Raw genomic sequence first — 20234 nt, 5'->3', positions numbered from 1 at the left:
TTCAGTCTTACCTCAGCTGTTCAAGGCAGGAATTTGAATGTGTAACTGGAAGGAAATTAACTTCTGCTACCGTAGCTTCAAGGGTTCTATACTGATAAATTCTGAGAATGATTTGCATTACGGAGATGTTTCCAAGTTGGACCTGATTATACATCAATATTTTGTCAGTACAGTTAAATGGAATAGCACTTAACAGTATTAGTGCAATCAAACAAAATGAAAAGCAATTTAGACAAATTGTTGCTGAATATACAACACACCAATATTAAGTTCAATGTCATTGTAATCTATGTGTTTTAATTCAATTCAGTTTTAAATAAATTGTCATAAAGTGTCAAATCACAATAACCCCAAGGTGCTTTATATTGTAAGGTAAAGACCCTACAATAATACAAAGAAAACAGAGAAAACAATCGTATATGACCCTCTCTGAGCAAGTACCTTGGCGACAGTGGTAAGGAAAATCTCCCTTTTAACAGGAAGAAACCTCCGGCAAAGCCAGGCTCAGAGTGGGGTGGTCCTCTGCCAATACTGGTTGGGATGAGGGAAAAAAGACAAGATGAAGGCACGCTGTGGAAGAGAGCCTAATAATTAAATGCACAGTGGTGTATAAACACATGTGTGAAAAAGAAACACTCAGTGCATCATGGGAAGCCCGCATCAACCTAGATCTATTACAAAGTCACTAAGGGTGGATTCAGAGTAACCTGATCCAGACTCATCTATAAACTTTATCAAAAAGGAAAGTTTAAACCTAATCTTAAAAGTAAAGAGGGTGTCTGTCTCCTGAATCCAAACTGGGAGATTGTAGGTGCATAATATTGCTTTAATATATTCCCCTTAAAGTCCTATACAGATGTGTTTAAAATATGACAGTTTTTGAACCTCTAGAAATACTCTGTTAATGGTACTGTGACAATAATATTTTAACAGATATATTTGCTTATGTATCTTTTTAGTACATGAGTGTATCTTGTGTTCGGAGCTTTGAGCACAGCGAACTCAATGTCATGTTCAGGAAACCAGTTTGAGATAATGTAGGTTTTGTGGCATGGTGTGTTATTCAGGTATGCAGATTACGGGTACTCTGTAGAACTGACGTAGTCACCAACAATATTCAGGTAGGCTGTAATATTTAAATGATGCTTGTTTTATCCTGTGTGAACTGTAGCCTCAGTTTACTGACAGGAGGTGCACTCAGTGCAGTCTTCTGCTGCTGTAGCTTATCTGCTTCATGGTTCAACATGTTGTGCATTCAGAGATATTCACCTGCATACCTTGGTTGTAACGAGTGCTTGTTTGAGTTACTGTTGCAGCATTTCTGGCCACTCTCCTTTGACCTGTGGGATCAACAAGGCATTTCTGGCTGGAGGACTGCCACTCACTGGACATTGTCTCTTATTCAGACTTGAGAGAGCCCTCTCTCCTCAATAGACCAGCTGTTTCTGAAATACTCAGACCAATCTGTCTGGAACCAATGGGACATTTTATCATTAATTCACATCCTTCCCATTGTAATGCTTGGTTTCAGCAGGTCATCTCCTGCACCCCTAAGCGCGAGACGTGCTGCCATGCGATTGGCCGGTTAGATATTTGCATTAACGAGCACCTGAACAGGTGTATCTAAGAAAGCAACCAGAAGTGTTATGTTATGTTAATGAGTAATATGATAATAGAAGCTGTTGTAAATTAAAATGTAATGTCTTTATTACTTTATATATTTATTTTTTTAAACTAGGAGTTACTTTGCAGATCTGATTGTAGGTTAAAACACACGATGGGTGATAAAGTATTTCCTGTTGCTAAAACTGACACTTTGTAATTTTTTACAGCACTGTCCAAATTTGGCTGGTTGAATGCGCTTTACCTGGATCATGTCTTAAGTGAATCAATATGTCTTTCAAGCATGGCTATTAACAGCAGTGTCCTTTCATTCCCTTTTTCTCCATCAAACCACACTAATGCTGATTTACACAGTTTAAAACCTTGGCCATATCCCTTACCTTCCAAGGAGATAGGGTAATTAAATTGGTACTTTTTACAAGTCGTTCTCAATAAATCTGAATAAATTAACAAGGCATTACTAAGACTGCTACATTAAATTTGCATAGTGTGTTTAATGAATATGCAACTGCAAGTGAAAAGGTCTGCTACTGTGAACTCTTGAAATTAGCATAACTACTTCCAGCATGTTTCTTAAATAATGCTCTCATTTGCACATCACTGAGTTGGCTAATTCTAACTTCAGTCAGTGTAGCCTCATAATTAAGACTCTTGCTTTAATTTTTAATGAAGTTTACGTTACATCAATCCTGACAGTAATGAGAGGGACATGGAAACAAAAAGGCTGCTAATAATTAAATTCACCGACCAGTTTGAGGCATAGTAATTCCTGAGGAGAAATTACATGACTAATTATTAATTTGATATTCATACCATTCCATGGATAGACTCACATAACTGCTTGTCCTGGTGCCAGTTATGCTGAAATGCAAAATGCCTTTTTCACTGCCCCCATGACTAGGTCTCACATGGATTTTAGTACACAATTAATCATGTTGACACTCGCGATTAAATGCTTTTTATTGGTCCCAGTTTATTAGGCCATATTACCTTAGTTGGTTTAAGGGCCATTCAAGACTGTCAGTGAAATGTGGGCATAAACAAGGTAATGATTGAATGACAGTGCTTCGGTGATATGGAGGCAGATCGACCTCACTGATAATAAATGTCTCTCTCTCAGTCGAGGAGGTTTTGGTGTAAGGAATTCAGAACTGTGTTTATTTGTAGAAGAGTGTAAGAATTATAGAAAACAAGAAAAAGTGCAACAGTGCCAATGTGCGATGTGCTTTTTTTTGCCCAGATTTGAATTATTTATTTAAATTAATTTTGGGGAATTAAGCACCAGCTAATGACAATCATCTCAGTGACCATTATAAATAGGAACCCAACAGTTAAACATTTGCCTATGCGAAAGCAAACGGTGACAGCTCGGAGAAAAGACTCCATACTGTTAGGTATTAACCATGTTTGCATTTATTTTTAATTGACCACCAAAGGTTTGGATTAGTGTGTACCTTGCCAGCTTGTGTCTGAAGATGTAGTTGCAAACAGAGTTTGGTGTTTTCATCCAGTTTCCCCCCTTGGACATCTTCCTATCCTAGTTTTCGTGACAACTGGCTATTCTGCTGAAAGTTAATTATTTGGGATTGTAATAGCTTTGGTTTTGGCAGGGGAACTGAACATTTCCCTTGCGGATAAGCCTGTTAACACTCAGTCTGTGCCTACAGTGACCAATAAAGACTTTTCCTGATATGCAGCGGTACTTGACATTTTATAGGATTCTTCTTGTGCTTTTCCATTAGTGCATTATAATAGCATAAACCTCGACTCTAGATTAAATTTGTTTGATAGAAATGTAATTGCATTCTTCTGTGTGCAGTGCAGCCTCTGTGCATTTCCCATGTATAATTCAGATGCCTTGTCACATCCGAAGCACTTGCTCCTGAATGGGTCAGAGTCAACAACATTATTTTCAAGTGTACACCCTTAAGATTCTAGTAATCAACACGGCAGTTCATCAGGTCCATTACTATCCTTCAAAAATAAATGTTCTCATATATCAGCTATGGCGCCGCTTCAAGAACTCTTAATCAACAGTGTTTCGGAAACATAAATACATATTTCTCTCTAGACATTTGCCATGCTTTCCTAAAAGTCCTTGGCTGCCAGTTAGAGGCTGCGTCTTCAGCAGCCTGATGGAATAATGATGCAGAATCTGCACTGTGTCATGTCTTGTCAGCATGCTTTTACAGAAACACATCAAGTCCCGCCTTAAATAACGTGACAAAATCCTTTTGCAGGATTGTTTCCTGTGGCCCTGTGATTAGCTGTGGATTAACAGGACCTTTATGTTTTCCTCACTGCACTCATGCCTTCAGCGTAGGTTAGCTGCCCTGTTACTAAACAAATGAATCAGTGCCTGGAACTGTGTCATGCATATTATCTTTCAGCAGGAGGCACATTGAGCTGGTCAACAATAAAGAGCATTTCAAAGCACACCATGCAACATTTCTTGTTTCTCTTTAGGGCTTCTTGTGATTTACAGCGATGCTTGTTTATGCTTAGCAATGCAAATTTGAGTCTTACAGCGGCATATATCACATACCAATTAAAACATATCAGTGGAAGTGGCACTTAATGATTGGTTATTTTGTTAGCCGCTCATGAGTGAATGACTGAATCTTCTGTGATGGCTGCAGAAAGACAGACAGGCAACTCTAAAATAAGAGCAGATTACCGATGTAGGTCAGAAAGAGTGTGTTATCTCGTTTTCTTAGGTGTTCACAAACAGAATATGTTTGCAAACTTTTTTTAAATAAAAATTTCTGTGATATGTTTTTAGTCTTTTACCTTCCCCGTGGGTGTCCCGAGGATCAGCCATGTGTTTTTGTTTACGTGTGCTGTAAACACTCCTGTATTGTTATTGCGTATTGTGTTGTTCTGGTCTTTGGCTCCGTTAACCGTCCGTGGAGACCAAGCATTTTTCCCTGATGTATAAGATGAAAGACAGAACAAAATGCCCCTCATTTGGTCCCAGTTGGTTAAGTGTGTTCTGATCACTGCCAAGGTCTGGATGAACATGAGCCACACAAAGGACCGTGCCTTCCAACCACATAAGCTCACAATAAAAAAGGGATTTGCCTCCATTAGACGTCTTTCACATTAACCCCCAAAGGAGAGACGTGTTGGTGGTGTATGCGGAGGACATGTCAACTTTCCTTACAACTGATCCCTGAGTTCAAAGCTTTTTTTTTTTAATCCTGCAATTAATTTGTGACAAACAGGCAACGCTTAAAGGGCAGTAATTGTTTTGTACTAATTTTCCTGCAATGAAAAGATAATGGCAGAGCAAAAGGCAAACATGAAGGTTAGAGGTTTTAGGTTAAACTTATAACGTTGACCTCAAGAGGTTGTAATTTCCCCTGCCGTGACCCAGTATATTGATCCGTTTTCTGCCATTTAGTTTATATGTCACCTGCCATCTGGGTAGGTTGTGCTATTGTACATCAGTGTGTAATGACACTTAAGGGGAGTATGAACGTAAGATTTTAATCGTGGTATACCTTCATTAATATTACTTCACCCTCTGATCTCGTCCTCATTGCGCTCTTGCGCTGTGTTTCACGTCAAAGTCTTCCACCTCATTTTTATCCCCTGCGTACGGGATTGACCTATGTTAATTCACACCTTTTTGTGCATAAAAGCCCTTTTATCTTGCTTCGTCACAACGAAAGTTCGTTCTTCTGTTGAGTTTGTTGTTAATATATCATGATCTCACACTGATAAATAGTTCAGTATTCTCTCATTTTCAACAGTATATACAGTGACTGAGAATTTCCATGATTATTGTTCAAATGAAACCAGTTCATTATGAGGTAATACATAGTGTATTAGTGAGGGCTTTTGCATTTTCTTCTCAATATTGATATGGATTCTGCCATATTGTTATTCTGTTTTCTCCTCTCATCTTTCACCCATTTCCATTTCTCTCTCATCTTCTTGCTCTTTGCTCCTTCCCCTTTTATATCTGTCAGCTGGCTAAGTATCACGTGTAGTTTAATGGTATGATTTGTTGTTACAGAGTCATCTGTCACTAAAGAAGCTAAATGAAATGGGAGTGAGAGTGGCACCGTCTTGTCTGTAATGAATTATGCAGGGGGGGCGGAGGGGTCAGGTGGGGGGCCTCTGTTTTGGTTACACTCCACGGCACAAACAGGGACCTCAGGTAGTACACTCATCAGTCCTGCTGTTTCTCACCATATGGAGTCAATGAACTGGGACACCCTCCTACACACACTCACACTTACCATGCACACTCGTGTGCCTGAAGACAATCTCATAGTAATACAGTAGATAGATGGACAGATAGGTTTAAAAACAGTCCCATGTTGTCATAGTGATTCTTCAATATGACTGGATTTTTTTTTTTTTTTTTTAAAAACTCTCTGTGTACATGCACATAGAGAGAGTGATTACTATTTACGCTTGTAAAACTCTTCCTTTAACTATCAATTACACTGTCCCCATCTTATGGCCATTGAGTGAAACTGCTGCCTCTCGGTGTTCATGCTGCTAAAGGGGGGAAAACGTTCCACAACGAAATTAGATTAAAAAAAATGTGCACGCTCAAATGTTACAACCAGAAAAATCCCTTGGTGTCCTGATTAAATAAGCCGGGCCTCGCTATCGATATTTCTACTTTTTTATGTCCTTGTGTGCTTAATTGGATGAAACTATTCACACACAAATTGAATTAGATTGTTCCCGCCTCTGTACAATTGAGATATCTGTTACACATGATGTGCTGTATAATTAATGCCTAATTTATGTAATTAGACCATTAAGCTTAATCCGAGCATATGTTGCGAATGCCCTGAGGTCTTCTTCCAGGTACTCCCTCTGATGTCACAAAGAAACAACTAGACTAGGACCGTAATTTTAGTGTTCCAAAAAGAAATATTAACAAATATATTTACTGTATTTGTTAACGTTGGGGTTTTACCTTTACGCTGATTTTTCTCTGGTCAAAATCCACAGCCATCTCAAGGGGGGGCAGCATGTGAAGTTGGCCTCGAAGTGGTGTGAATATTGCGTTATATAGGCTAAATTTTCCGTTGAGGAGACTCTTGTGAGAGCACTCTGTCTGCTAATTAATTGTCATTCTGCTGAATATTCATACCTTATCATCAGCGCGTCCTTAATTGCACCGTAAAACATCTCTGGGGGGCTGAAATCACCACGGACTTAATTAAAAGCACAGGCCTATTGGACGGCTTGGAGAGCCGTAGTTTGCAGCAGACAACAAAACTATGCACGCTTTCCTTTACGCAGAGCGTGTGTTCAGAGGCCAGCGGATGACAAATCCGTTTAAATCTGCGGGCTACGATGATGATAATCTGCGTGAAGAACACTGAGCCAACTCAAAGAGAAAACTTGGGATTATAAACGATTGTCTTAAAATGTTTCTGCAGCTGCACTGTGTTTACTTATTGATCGGTAATGGCCTAAATCATTGCCTGAAGTCTGACATGGAGCTTCTGAGCCGACAACTGGAGAGCACCACCTGGAAGTAAAAAACAACAACAACTATTTGAGACACATAAAAAATAATAAGCAAGAGTGACATTTGTTTATTGACATACTTCAAAACATTTTGACTTTTTTTTTTTTGGTCGAGCACCATGAGCCCCCCCCTCCCCCTAATTATTCCCTGAATAGCAGTTTCTTTCCTTCTCCGTAGGTCTGGGTGGCAGCATATCTCAACTCGATTCACTGTGACAATATTGTTTGGCTATCATTCGCTGCTTTAGGATGAATGGCATCGATCCTCTTTTAACAACATTTGTTTCCTATTGTGTTCGGGGGGTGCAGCAGAGGAGGGCAGACGTGTGAAAGTGGCTGTTTGATTCTCTTTTTCATCCCCATGACCTCAGCTTTTGTGTCTCGTCACCCTGGGAATGTCACGCCTCACTACTCTACTTTAAGATGTTTCAGAAAGTGCCCTTTGTTTTGCCCCCCCCCCCTCTTTTTTTTTAAGCTCACACAAAATTGTTCTTGGTCTCCCCCTCCCGCTATAAAGGATACTTCAGACTGAGGCACGGTTCACAAGTGCAATGCAATTTGGCTTATCCCAACCTTTGTTCGGGTTTCTACAAATGACCAAACATAGTGCAGACTTGATCTACTGCTGCTTGAACTCGGGAGTTTTGGGAGCAGCTAAAAACCCCATTCAGATTCAGAGTCATGGTGGTATTTTCAGTGTGTGCATTGGACGGGGACAAAAGGCCTACCAATACCCCATAACCCTGAAGCTCAAAAAGCCACTCCGACTATGAGTGAGAGGAGTCAAAAAGAAGGGGGAAAAATGCCTGTGTGGCACGGCTGGTTAACGCGAGCGTTGCGGGTTAACTTTCAACCCGCAAACCCGCAGCTGGTTTGCGGTGCCAAAAAGTAAAAACTGTCAAAGTTTATTCGAGTTGATAATGTAAAATAAGCCCGAATAGTGCGTGAAATGCAATCCATTTGCTGCACGCTCAAGCATTTGCGATTTCTGCTGCTCGTAATAATCACATTTTACTCTTGTAATTTTTTGAATCAACTGCGAATTCAAACCGATTTATCTGATTTGTGGACAGACATATTAATCTGGGTGAGAACTAATAACATGGCCTAACTTTTCTTTTTCTTCTTTTTCTTTTTTGGAATGAATGGCTGACTGAACAGGCTGGATGTCAGAAGATGTTTGGCATTTGGCAGTGTGTTGTCATTATCCGAGCCGCTGGAGATAGGTTGACAGGGCCACTTCCTTTTGGACAAAACCTTTTCAGCTGAACATTAATGTGAAATGACAGGTGTTAAAAGCCACTTTGCAGGAAAATAATAATAATGAAAGAGAAAGGTGGGAATTTTTCCAGCAAAAAAAGAAAGAAAGAAAAAAACGCTTATTTTTTCGTGCTTATTTTTAACTTATTGCATGCAACACATTAACAATAATTTTACTTTTTTTCTCACTTTGTTTCTTTTTTCTGTTCTTTAATCTTAATCAGCTAATTAACTGATTTACTTGTACTAACTAATCGATTGTCAAACAATCCTCATACAGCAGGGAGGATGCTCTTCTTCAGCCTGCTTCTGCTTTCTGGGTGAAAGTTGCTCGGTGTCCCCCGCAATGCGATTCTTTTCGTAATCCATCAGACTGGTGATGGGGTGCACTGTGGGTTTATGGGGGGGAAATTAGCATAAATTATGAGTAAATCTGCGTGTGCGTGTGTGTGGTCCCTGGCATTGCAAACCCTCCAAGCGGAAAGGTGGCCCTGGCCAAAAGCTTGAATAGCAATAGCTCAAAATAGGCTTCCCATTTGGTTTTCACATTCATATAATTGACTTATGGATATTTTATACAGTTTTGACCACACCGTCCTCAAGGGTTTATTTGCATTTCTGAAGTACTTTCGAATCTTCTTTACATAAACACAATAGACCTGATTGCCTCATGAAGTTTTAGTTTGAACAGCGCTGTTTGCATTGTGTTGATGTTTTCATATCGTCTACTTCCGTTGTTCAGCTCTGGGCGAAATTAGCTGAGAAAAACTAATAGTGGGCTCATCAACAAACTTGCTCATGGCAAATTATTTTCTATGGTGTGTGCATTTCGCAAACAATGTTAGAGTGTAATTAGGGGAGGAAAGCAAAATGCATTTTCTCAGCATTTTTGCCTATCTGGGAAATCAGCTTTTCATTCAAATCCACGTGATGATGATGGTAATAATAATAATAATAATAATAATAATAATAATAATAAAAAGACTGATCAGCATGCTAAAACACTTTATAAAATAGCTCCTTACGTACATCACTGCGCAAACAGGAATATTGTCACGTTTTTAAAACACGCATCTATTTTAAGAAAAACATAAATATTTAAAAGCATTTTATAATGACATAAATTTGCCACGTAGTTCCCTCACATAGCGTACTTGTGAGGTGCAACTGTAAAGTCCGCTGAAGAAGTATTAGCGCATACCTTCACACACTGAGTGCCATCGCAGTTCAATTCCGGTTACCGAGCCTTCTCGCCCCTTTTTCTGTCTTCAAATGGAAATGATTTCCATTGGCCCAAGGTGTCCGTGTAAATAGGTGTAAATGAAACCAGATTATGCCTTCCTCCCAGCCCCCTCCTCCCATGGCAATTGTCATGTGATAGCAAAGAGGTGGCACATTAATGGAGCGCCTCTACAGGGGTCTTTTCTGTTCATGTCACTACATAAAACTATCAGATGGTTAGAGGAAGGCCATGGAGGCATACGCTTAGCTAGTCTTATCAAGGACGCCAAATGAAGTCCATTCAGCTCTGCTAGAGGGACAAGCTGACTTACTTTGGAAGAAAGACTCGCAGCAGCCGTCACTCCATAAATGTGCACCGTCCTCGACCGTGTTCGCCTGCACACTGCAGAGGCGCTCAAAGTGGCTGCTTTGCGCACGACCCAACTCCGGCTCTGCCTGCACTGAAACTTTCTGCGGCGGTTGTTTTCATGAAGAGCAGCAAGCTTTCGCCAAGGAATTAAAGGAAGCTACTTTATTATTATTATTATTGCGTTTGCTGAAAAAATACACCGAGGATGCCTCGTCCGGGGAGAAACACGTACAGCGATCAGAAGCCACCTTACTCCTACATCTCGCTCACTGCCATGGCGATCCAGAGCTGCCCGGAGAAGATGCTGCCACTCAGTGAAATTTACAAGTTCATCATGGATAGATTCCCTTATTACAGAGAAAACACTCAGCGATGGCAGAACTCTCTGCGTCACAACCTGTCATTTAACGACTGTTTCATCAAAATCCCCCGGCGCCCAGATCAACCAGGTAAGGGCAGTTTCTGGGCTCTGCACCCCAACTGTGGGGACATGTTTGAGAATGGAAGTTTTTTGAGGCGCCGCAAAAGGTTCAAAGTGTTGCCCGTGTCTGATCATTTGGCTCCCAGCAAGCAGTCGGATGCTGCCCATTACCTCCAACAGCAAGCCAAGCTGAGACTGAGCGCACTGGCAGCCACCGGCACACACCTCCCTCAGATGTCAACTTACAACCTCGGAGTGTCTCAGTCATCAACTTTCAAACACCCCTTTGCAATTGAGAACATCATCGCCAGAGAATACAAGGTCCCAGGAAGTCTGGCGTTCTCCACCATGCAGTCCATGTCTGCCGGGTACCCGCTTCACAACCAGCTGACGACAGCCTGGCCCCACATGTACAACACTAGCGTGATTGACACGGCGGCCCCAATATCCATGGCAAGCAGCGACTACAGTGCCTATGGCGTGCCCATAAAATCCCTGTGTCACGGGGGACAGTCCTTACCGGCTATCCCGGTGCCAATCAAGCCCACCCCGACGTCCATGCCCGGTTTCTCGGCGCTACCTCCCCACATCCCCGCGTTTCTATCAAACTCTCCACAGTCTCTGAGCCCGACGTCCCCACAGACAGCGACGAGCCAAAGCAGCCCTGCAACCCCGAGTGAGACTCTGACGAGCCCCTCCACTCTACAGTCTGTGGCTGTGCACTGACCACCTGAACTTTTTCTAGTAAACGAACTGCTGGCTGGCTCCAAGGCCCCTTTACCAAACCCAAAGTTTATATTTTCTGCTGTTGGAATCAAGGCGAGTTGCAGTTTGCATATCGATTTATTTGTGTTCGTGTTGAATGTGTCGCTTTAAATTGTGTCAAGTCCAGCACAGAATCGTACAGTATTGCTCTTGAAATCATAAATTATTTGATAGTTCTATTTTTCAGTTTATTTTAAAATGCGAGTGTTGAAAGTGGAGCCACTGAGGGGATCCAATTGGAGGGCTGTGGGGAGGTGGGGGGGAGTTTGTTTTGGCAGTATCAACTCTTATTTGAAGGTGGCTTCCAAATCCCCCCGTTGCAGTTTCTCAATTCCATCAACTGGCAAAACTTTTGCACCGTTTCTGTGTGACCACTGTAATGTCAATGAAATTGCGAGGCAATGACTTTTTGTTTGCTTTTTTTATAAAAAGAAAAAAAAATACTGGAATGATGGTTAAGGGTATACCAAATAGGAATAGGGTTTAGATTTCTTCTTACCATCCCTGTAAGAAAAAAAGAAAAAAGAAAGCAAACCGAGTTACGAAATTCTTTTCAATATTGAAAAGTAGAATTTTGAGAAGTCCTCAAAATGCAAGATGTGAATATTGAAAATAACTGATACTAAAAATGTTGTAAAATGCACTTTTTAGTTTTATGTTTTAGATATCTATTTTCCAGAAAATGTTCTGTGAAGCATTTAATTTAAAAGGCTGTGGTGACCATGTGTATCAGATGCTGTAAATTTGTACTTTTTTTTTTTTAGGTAAAGCATGCATTTTAAAATTTGTGTTGTTGCTGTTGTTGTTGTTGTTGATGATGATGACGTGGGTATTGTTGTTGTTTTACTTGTTTTTTATTATTATTATTTTTTAATTTTTTTAATTTTTTTTGCAAGCATGCGTGCTTTCGAAAAGTGTGCCAACAGTCTGCAATGAATTGGAAAAAAAATGGTCATCCAAATATTTTCTCATTAAAAGTGAAGTAAACAATCAAAATGATTCTGAAGATTTTATCTAAGACGATACGAATTATTATTATTATTATTATTATTATTATTATTATTATTACAAATGGCAGCTTTTTTGATCGTGTAAATGTAACTTTTGGGATTTGTTTTACATTTCCGTCTAATAATAATAATAATAATAATAATCTTTATCCAGAACTGTATGATTTTACGAATTTTATGAATGTGAGAAAGGCAGTGGAGGCTGTGGGCAGAGAAATGAATCGTGCAGCCGATTAGGATGCATGGAGCTGCGATGCCCTGGCCACAGCGCAGACAACCAGGCTCATTCATCAAGCTGAGCTAAACACGATTAGGCCCGACAATAAACATTTAGAAAAGCTGCAAACAGTGTCTAAATTAAGTGTTACATAATTTCGACTTCAGACGTCACAGAGGGTAATTAAATAAGCGCCATGTTCATTTTTCCCCCCTCGTTCCTATAAAAAGAGCATCTGAACGTTTCAACCTTGTGCTTTTTTTCTATTTCAGGGGACATTATCCAACAGGTTGTGTAAATACAGACGGAGGGAGATACCTACGTAGGCTGCCAAATACGCTTTTTTTTTTTACCTTTTGTGTGTGGGTTTTTGTTTTGTTTTTTTTTAGTGTTGAAAAAATAACGTGACGTTTCTGCATCCTCTATAGAAAAGCAACAGCCTATTTCGGGGCATTGAGCAAATACATTAGAATTCCGTCACTTTATACAATCCAGTAGATCAAATAAGGGGGCTCGGGCCACTTCATTCTCCCTCATTCACTTGTATTGAAAGTGCAAAGAATAGTAAACTTAGACTGGGCCACCAATGTAGATTTAGCCTTTTTTCAGCAAGACAAAAAGACTGATTTTTCACAAACACATTGCTGACTGGGGAACTAGGAAACGAGCTGCGAGACCCTTTTGGAATTTAAATCCACCCCTCCCCCACGGACTGTTTGTACAACAGTGTTAGCCCCCCACCCCTCCACCCCAACTTTGTGCATCTTTGTGTGTGTAACATTAATTCTGACTCTGGGTGATTAGATGTATTTAAACTGGAAGACCAGATTACAATTTAGAAGCAGATTAATCAGAAAATAATAATTAGGCTTGCATTAAAACCACATTAAGAAATGGAACTTTTTTTTTTTTTTAATTGAGTTAAATAAAAAGAAAAAAACTCCTAAAACACCTGTTTTACAGAGTGGGGGGTAAAAACAGTACTGTTTTAAGTAGTGCAATATATATATATATATATATAATATAATAATATAATAATATATATATATATTATATATATAAGAATGTGGATTTTTTTATTTATTTGAATTTCAGTGTCGTTTGTCTTATTTGTACTGCATTGCTAAAAGGTTTATGTAATATAATAATGCAGATAAATGGCTGTAAGGAACTTTTGTGAATAAGAAGTCATTTATTGTTAATACAACCCAAATGTGAAACGCAAACACAACCAGTGTACAAACAGAAAAGCAATACTTTAATGTGCATTTAAATCATGAAACTCTGCCATCCTACAGCTCTGTTTCAGATTCACTGGATGGTTCAATTTAATTGTATTGGGGGGGGGGGGGGTATATAAAGGTATTTGGTGGGCAGACAATCAACTCAGTTACAAATATATGAACACTACAAGCTTGATGAAATGTGCAAATTGATTTAACCTTTCCAAGAGCCAATGGGAGCGTCTAAATCCCCTTGCTTTAAAGTAACAGGTGGGAGGTAAAGAGACACGTCTGACACTTATGACGCTGTAAAAAAAATCACATTTTTTCATAAACCCATACGAATAGATTATTTTTTCCTTTACTAGCAAACACAAACCCAGCGTTCCCTTCAGCAAATAAATGCCAGCCTTGCTGTTTCACTCCCTTCTTCAGCAGCACCAGTATGAACTCAGCGGTATAAACCAAGTCTGCATTGTCCTTATTCTCTCAACTATGTTCCACTTATACAAAGAAGAAGGTCATCTTAGGCAGGGGATGAAATATAGACCACATGCAAAACCCCAATGTTGTAGTTTAATTAAAATAATTCATTAAAGTGGAGGCCCAAGGTAATTAGCATGTATAATTTATGATTTGCTTAATGCATGCAGGCAGTGGCCTCTGCAATGAACTCAACTTAACCTCAAGCAGGGAACTGATATGGACAGGGTGCTGTTATTTACTATGTGTTTACTGTTTAGATATTTGTCACGAGGAAGCAAGTAGAAAATCCTGGCTGCTTCCAATGCACACAAACAACTTGTTTCTTCGGTGCTTATCTTGTAGATTTATGCTCAGCCATAAGAGAGGATGTCATATTTGCTGAGGGGAAAATATATTGGGATTTGCTCTCACCTTTATCCGTTTTTTGGGGGGGGAATATATAATAGCATTTATTCAGCTGGTCACTACTGTTGAAAATAGTTTATGCTGCCTGTTTGAGCTGACAGAATGAGGACATATATGTACAACACAAGGTAATTCTTCCTCGCTCCCACTGCAGACTGCCAGAAGTGGCTTTTAGAAGAAGCAAATAATCACTGATAGACAAAATTTGCATTAATTATACTCAGCAAAATGTCAGTGCTTGACTTGCGTTTGGCATTTTGTAGCATGGCTAGTGGCTTTATTTTATTATTCCTTGCAAGTATGTGCAATTTGTATTTAAAAAAAAACAGTAAAACAAATATTTTCAGATGGAGCTGTGGACCATGGTAAACAGGTTTATTTTAGTGGTAAGCAGGGCAACTTAAAGCTCTCCTGATGGGTAAAAGAGGAGCTGTGGATTAAAAACAAATCTCTACTTTCAGACATTTACGACTGAGTCTCTTTTAAACTTGAGAGCTTGAGGCCAGTTAGGGATTTATCCCAAGGTTTAATCCCTGGGAAATAAAGAAGATACGCTCATATGTTTAGCTTATAATAAGTACTGGAATTATATTTTACAACTTTCAAGACATACTCCTGACTTACACATTATCAGTCCAACAGTATTTGGTCAAATCCTGAGTCATAGTGTGTGTGACTCCCAGGCTAAATACATTACATGGCTGTGTCGCAGGGCAAAGGGCAGGTATAGCGGGCAGCTGGAGCGAGAGAGACGGGGGGAATGCAGCAACATTCAAGGCTGGCTCAGCCAAACACCCATGTGTGCATGAAATTAGAGTGTCAACATCTGATTCATGCTGCTGGGTGGTGACTGTGAAACAAATTATGTCAGCGGGTGGCAGCGGCGAAATTCCACTGAGCTGCAGCAGACGGTGGCTGTGCGGAAGTTATAGGCCATCGAGTCTGTTTTATAAACTGCGGTGAAACTTTTTTTACGCCATAAAGTTTATGTGGTTCAGATCATATTCTCACTCACATCACAGAGATGGTGTTTCCAGCACAGAGGCAGGTGTTGTAAAGGAGATTCAGTGGTTCTAGGAAATGAGGTGATAATTGATATTCAAGATAAGAATGCTTATTGTGACAGGCTGTGAGGTGAAAATGAGTCCCTGTTGTTACACTGTCAGCACAGTTTTTTCTGAATTATATATGTATAATATATATGTATATATATGTGTGTGTGTTTATAAGTAGAACCCCTTTTCTGTACAATATATTTTTCTGATTCTGTATAATTCCATGTATTTCTTCTGATTCAAGCTAACTTGAATAATAAATTGAATAATATACATATGGATTAGCTGTTACAGGATTGGCGACAGTCACTGACACATTTCCCATCTTCATTTTACAATATGTAATGTAACGCCATGACACTTCTATATGTAGATGGATCACTTGTTTTTGCCTGAGTGTGTGCAACTGTTGGGCGGGTTGAGACAAGGTGAGAAACACAACCAACACAGAACTATTCATCAAATTTCGAGCTGTCATCCTGAACTTTAAGCAACTGCGTGTGACTCACGATTAAGTTATGTTGCATTTTGGTGCATAAAGGGGTTCAGCAAGTAGCTGAACGCATATCTAATCCTATTAAATGAATTACAGATTTTTAAAAGTGTTTTTACTCCCCAGTTTTTGGTAATTGGCATGCCTGTGAAGGGCGTGTTTGGGGGATTCAAAATATCTGCTCTGTCCCAGCTTGCCTTGTGTATCCTAGTGAATCTGTTGGATCGGCAATATTTATCAAATTCTGTTTTCCAAAAAATGGCACCTTCATTGTGGGAAGCAAGTAAACTCCCTGCAAATAATCTGCTTTAATGAAGTTGCTTAACGGATTTGGCGCTGCAATGTTTTGCTTCTCGAGTGCTTTAGCTGTTAGGTGTCAGAACTGTAACTGATTCTGTGGAGTTTAGCAGGCTGCTATTTCCCCTTTTAAATGTGGGACGAAAAGCTAATTTATCACCTTTCCTTGGGATCTTATCGTAGTCTCTCCAGCCATAAACTAACACTTACAGAGGACTTCAAAGGTGCAATAGGTAGCAGAGGTGAGAAACGCACATACATCCACTCGGGGCTGATTTCTTCCACACAAAAAAAAAGAAAAAAAGAAGAAGATGGAGCTGATTAGCAGGAGTGCGCAACAAGCCCCGTGGGGCAGCAGCTGGAGGCGAACTCCCAGTGGGAGCAGGGAGAGGTGTAAGTTTTGACAGCTCCTGTCTCTCCCCTCTGGATAGTGCGGGGTCAGGGCACCCTCAGCGGGCCTGGGCTCAGTGCCTGGTAGGAAATCGTCAGTAATTGCCATTCAGCCAGGGGGACAGAAACCGAGACAACAATAACCAGTGAAGAACATACAGCCCATTTCCTCTTTGTCTTAATGTATTTGAGGAGAGGATGCTACCTCCTCTCAACCAGAACAAAGCTGCAATAAAGTTCTCACAATCAAATCCAGTCTTCCAGAAGTTGTTGAGGAAGACGGGAGCTCTGGCGTGGCCAGTTGATGCTGTGCACTTGTAGCCTTTCCTACCCCAGAGAAGGCCCAGATGGGCTGTTTGTTGTTGCATAACAAGACTGCATTGTTTTGTTAATGTAACTTCATCTGTCTTTGATCTAATCTCATGGTGTCATGGCCGGTGTGAAAATCCCCATTAAGTGCATGATCCAGCACTATGCTCTTTGTGATTGTGATAATCTTCTGCATTGAAATTCCACTTTGTTCCTTTGTTTCTTTGTTAGCGAATACAATGCGAGGTTAATTAGCAGCCACTGGTAACCTCTGCGTTCCTGGATACTTCATCACAGCTGAAGTGTACTCTTCACTGGGAAACGGGGGCCCGCTGGCACTAACAAGACCAAACACGAGGGCTTGAGCCAATTGAAAGTAAGCAGAATACAAACGCGGCAGTAAGTTAATCCCTTTCAGACTAACGCACGGGGCCCCAAAAGTATAAACTGTAATTGTCTCTTCTTCACATCATTAATTGCTCTCATCATTGTTTTCCTTTCTAGAAGTGAAAACACACAAAGGAAAAACTGACTAAACCGGCGCCGCATCACAACATATTTACAGGCGAGGTTGCAGTGGTCGCATTTGTCAAACATTAAAAGATGTTAATTCGGTTATTATCCGATTCCAAGGTGTCATAGTGTAATTTTCATTCTTCCGCGGTGCAGAAGCTCTAAGCACGGTGCATTTATCTGCAATATTGCCCTTCCGCCACTTCAGATCTCCCCATTCCCTGGTGGTCTAATTTATGTTAAGTCACAAACCTCCCCTATGGCTGTTTTGAAATGTTCAGAATGGAGACTGTGTGCTCCAGGTTTATGCCAGCGCCACAATCCCCTGTGTAATTGTTCTCTATGGGAAAGCACATCTCAGTGAAACCATCTGCAAGTCCATGGGGCAGTTTCCTAAGAATGAGTGGACTTCTTAGGGGGTTCCACAGCAATCCAGTTTCTCTTGTGAAGCAAGTAATTAATTCAAATCTCAGGAAGTCAATAGCTGCCTGGATCAGAGGCATGTAGCACGCAGCTGCTGATACCTCCGAACACACCGCTTGTCCTCTCAGGAAGTCGCCGGACAAAAAGGTCACAATGGGCTCACACACCCATACAAGGCTCACATAACGCCACTTTTTCTTAAAAAAACACAATTTTTGTGTACTCTTATCACATGGTGCACTTCATTAGTCTAATTGTCATGACGATAAGAGTCACTAGTACACTTGGGAACTGGGATTCTTTATGAATGATGTAATATCCTGTCAATAAATGAGCTTTCAAGGTTCATTTGATCCTCTAGCTATAATTATTTATCTGCTGCTGATCACTTTGTTCCTGACAATAAAAGAAAAAATAACCTGCCCTATAACTGGCTTGCCATCATTTAATATACTGGATTGAATGTGACTCCCCAAATAGTCCGAATTGTTTTCATCTAGAGTTGAGTTTCCAAAGAAGTTTCTGTGTGGCAGCTTTTGTGATGATGCGTTCAAAAAGTGGTTGTTCTTCCCATTTTCTGCTTTTTTTTTTGGCTCATTAAATTCATTAAGAAAAGTGCAGAATGATGAAATGCGATGAAAGAGCCAGGGAAGCACTTTAAGAACCAAAAATGAACATCGCTTGCTTGCTTGCCGCCTCCATCTTTCTTTTCTGCGAGCTGCAAAGTAGAGCAGACGAGAACAATGAGTTACTTCAAGTTATTTACGCCTGAAGTTGACCGGCTGTGCTTCACGTTACTGGATCGCTCCAGTAAACTGAAGGTGCTGGACTGTTCGCACCGCCTCACACGTGAAATCAAAGTTTAGTCTCTTCCACTTGCGTGCATGATCTCCAAGCTGTCAAATCAGAAGTCAGTAGGAGGAGGAAGACGGTTAGGTGTGTGGGGAGTAAAAGTCTCTGATTCACTGGCAGTAAACTTCTCGCTTTCCTTTTTCTCAAGATGGGGCAGGGCCAGGATAAATGCCTTTCTGGGCTGCTCCCCTACAGCTCATTGTTATCCAGCCCATGGAGGAAGCCACTGCTGTGCTTCCAGCCTGTCTCTGACAACAAGTGTAAATAAGGCTCTAAATAACAAACAGAAGGCATGCAAGTCTGTGTGTGTCACAGTGAGCTTCTCGCAGCTCTGCTTTAGCCCTGCACTGGCTACCTTAATGACTCTGTCAAAGGGAGCGTGCAATGGTCTGCTAATTTCTTTTCTTTGGCATCAAGAGATGGAAGTGTAGTGGACTAATGAAATAAGAAGCCAGTATGTATGTGTGTGTATGTGTGTGTGTTAGTCAGGGATTATCAACTGACTGTAAAAGAATTGGCAAGACACAAATAAAAATATGATACATGTCATATGGTATTTAAAGGTGATTTACACTGTAGACTGGGCTACTATGAAAATTACATTTTGCAACATGTCAGCCTTTGGAACAGCTTTCTTTTGCAACTCTAGCTTGTTCTTAGCTAGTTTGATGAGCAAATTGTGGGAAATAACTCAATGCAGAATGATTGGTGCTGTATATGGACCCTGCAGCAGTGAATGAATTATATGCCTTATTTATGAATCACTTTCCGGGCATGTCAAGTAATTATAAAGAGCTACGGTCACAGCGGATTCCTAGCTTTGCCTTATGTTTCACTCTTTATTGAAGTTCTTCTTTCCTTACCAAAAGACTGCTGCCCTCAGCACTTGTCAATACTTGTTAACATTTTTGTTTGCATATGATTTTCTAAGTCCTCATGGTGTCACCCAAGTCTCCTTCCACTTGACCTTTGGCAGTCAGGAGCCCTGCTTCTTACCACGTGAAGTGTGTGTTGTGCTGCTTGATTGAGAGCCCTCGAGCATATCAGCAAGTTATCAGTTTGCCTCCTTCTGACGTCCTCCCTGGTTTTGGCGTGAGCATTGTGCAGGGCCCGGGTAAAGGGCTTGTCCTTCTGGCCACAAATCAGTGGAGAAAGCGAGCTCGCATCTTCAAAGGGTGGGCTTCTCACTGTGATTTACAGCCCCCACAGAGACAAAGTTAGGCACGGCCACTGTCTCTGCACCTGGGCCTTTATCAAGCGGCCAGGATGAGCTCTTTGCAGAAGACATTCAAATGTACAAGGAGCAGATTAGGCTGACTCAATCTTCTTTTGCCCGGGGAGAGAGAGAGAGAGGGAGAGAGAGAGGGAGGGAGAGCAGGAGAGAGAAAAGAAAGAGAAG

General features: G+C 40.7%; 1 protein-coding gene across 1 annotated transcript; it reads left to right on the top strand.

The window, feature by feature from the left end:
* Positions 1 to 9601: 9601 nt before the first annotated feature.
* On the top strand, positions 9602 to 13382 carry foxb1a (forkhead box B1a). The gene has a single exon (XM_005928731.3). It carries the CDS (start codon positions 10182 to 10184, stop codon positions 11121 to 11123), a length of 942 nt encoding a protein of 313 aa, XP_005928793.1. The 5' UTR covers positions 9602 to 10181; the 3' UTR covers positions 11124 to 13382.
* The last annotated feature ends 6852 nt before the right edge of the window (positions 13383 to 20234 follow it).

This window comes from Haplochromis burtoni, unplaced genomic scaffold (genome assembly GCF_018398535.1).
Source record: "Haplochromis burtoni strain Fernald_Lab_line unplaced genomic scaffold, NCSU_Asbu1 Contig_114, whole genome shotgun sequence".
NCBI lineage: Eukaryota > Metazoa > Chordata > Actinopteri > Cichliformes > Cichlidae > Haplochromis > Haplochromis burtoni.
This window is presented reverse-complemented; position numbering and strand designations above follow the sequence as displayed.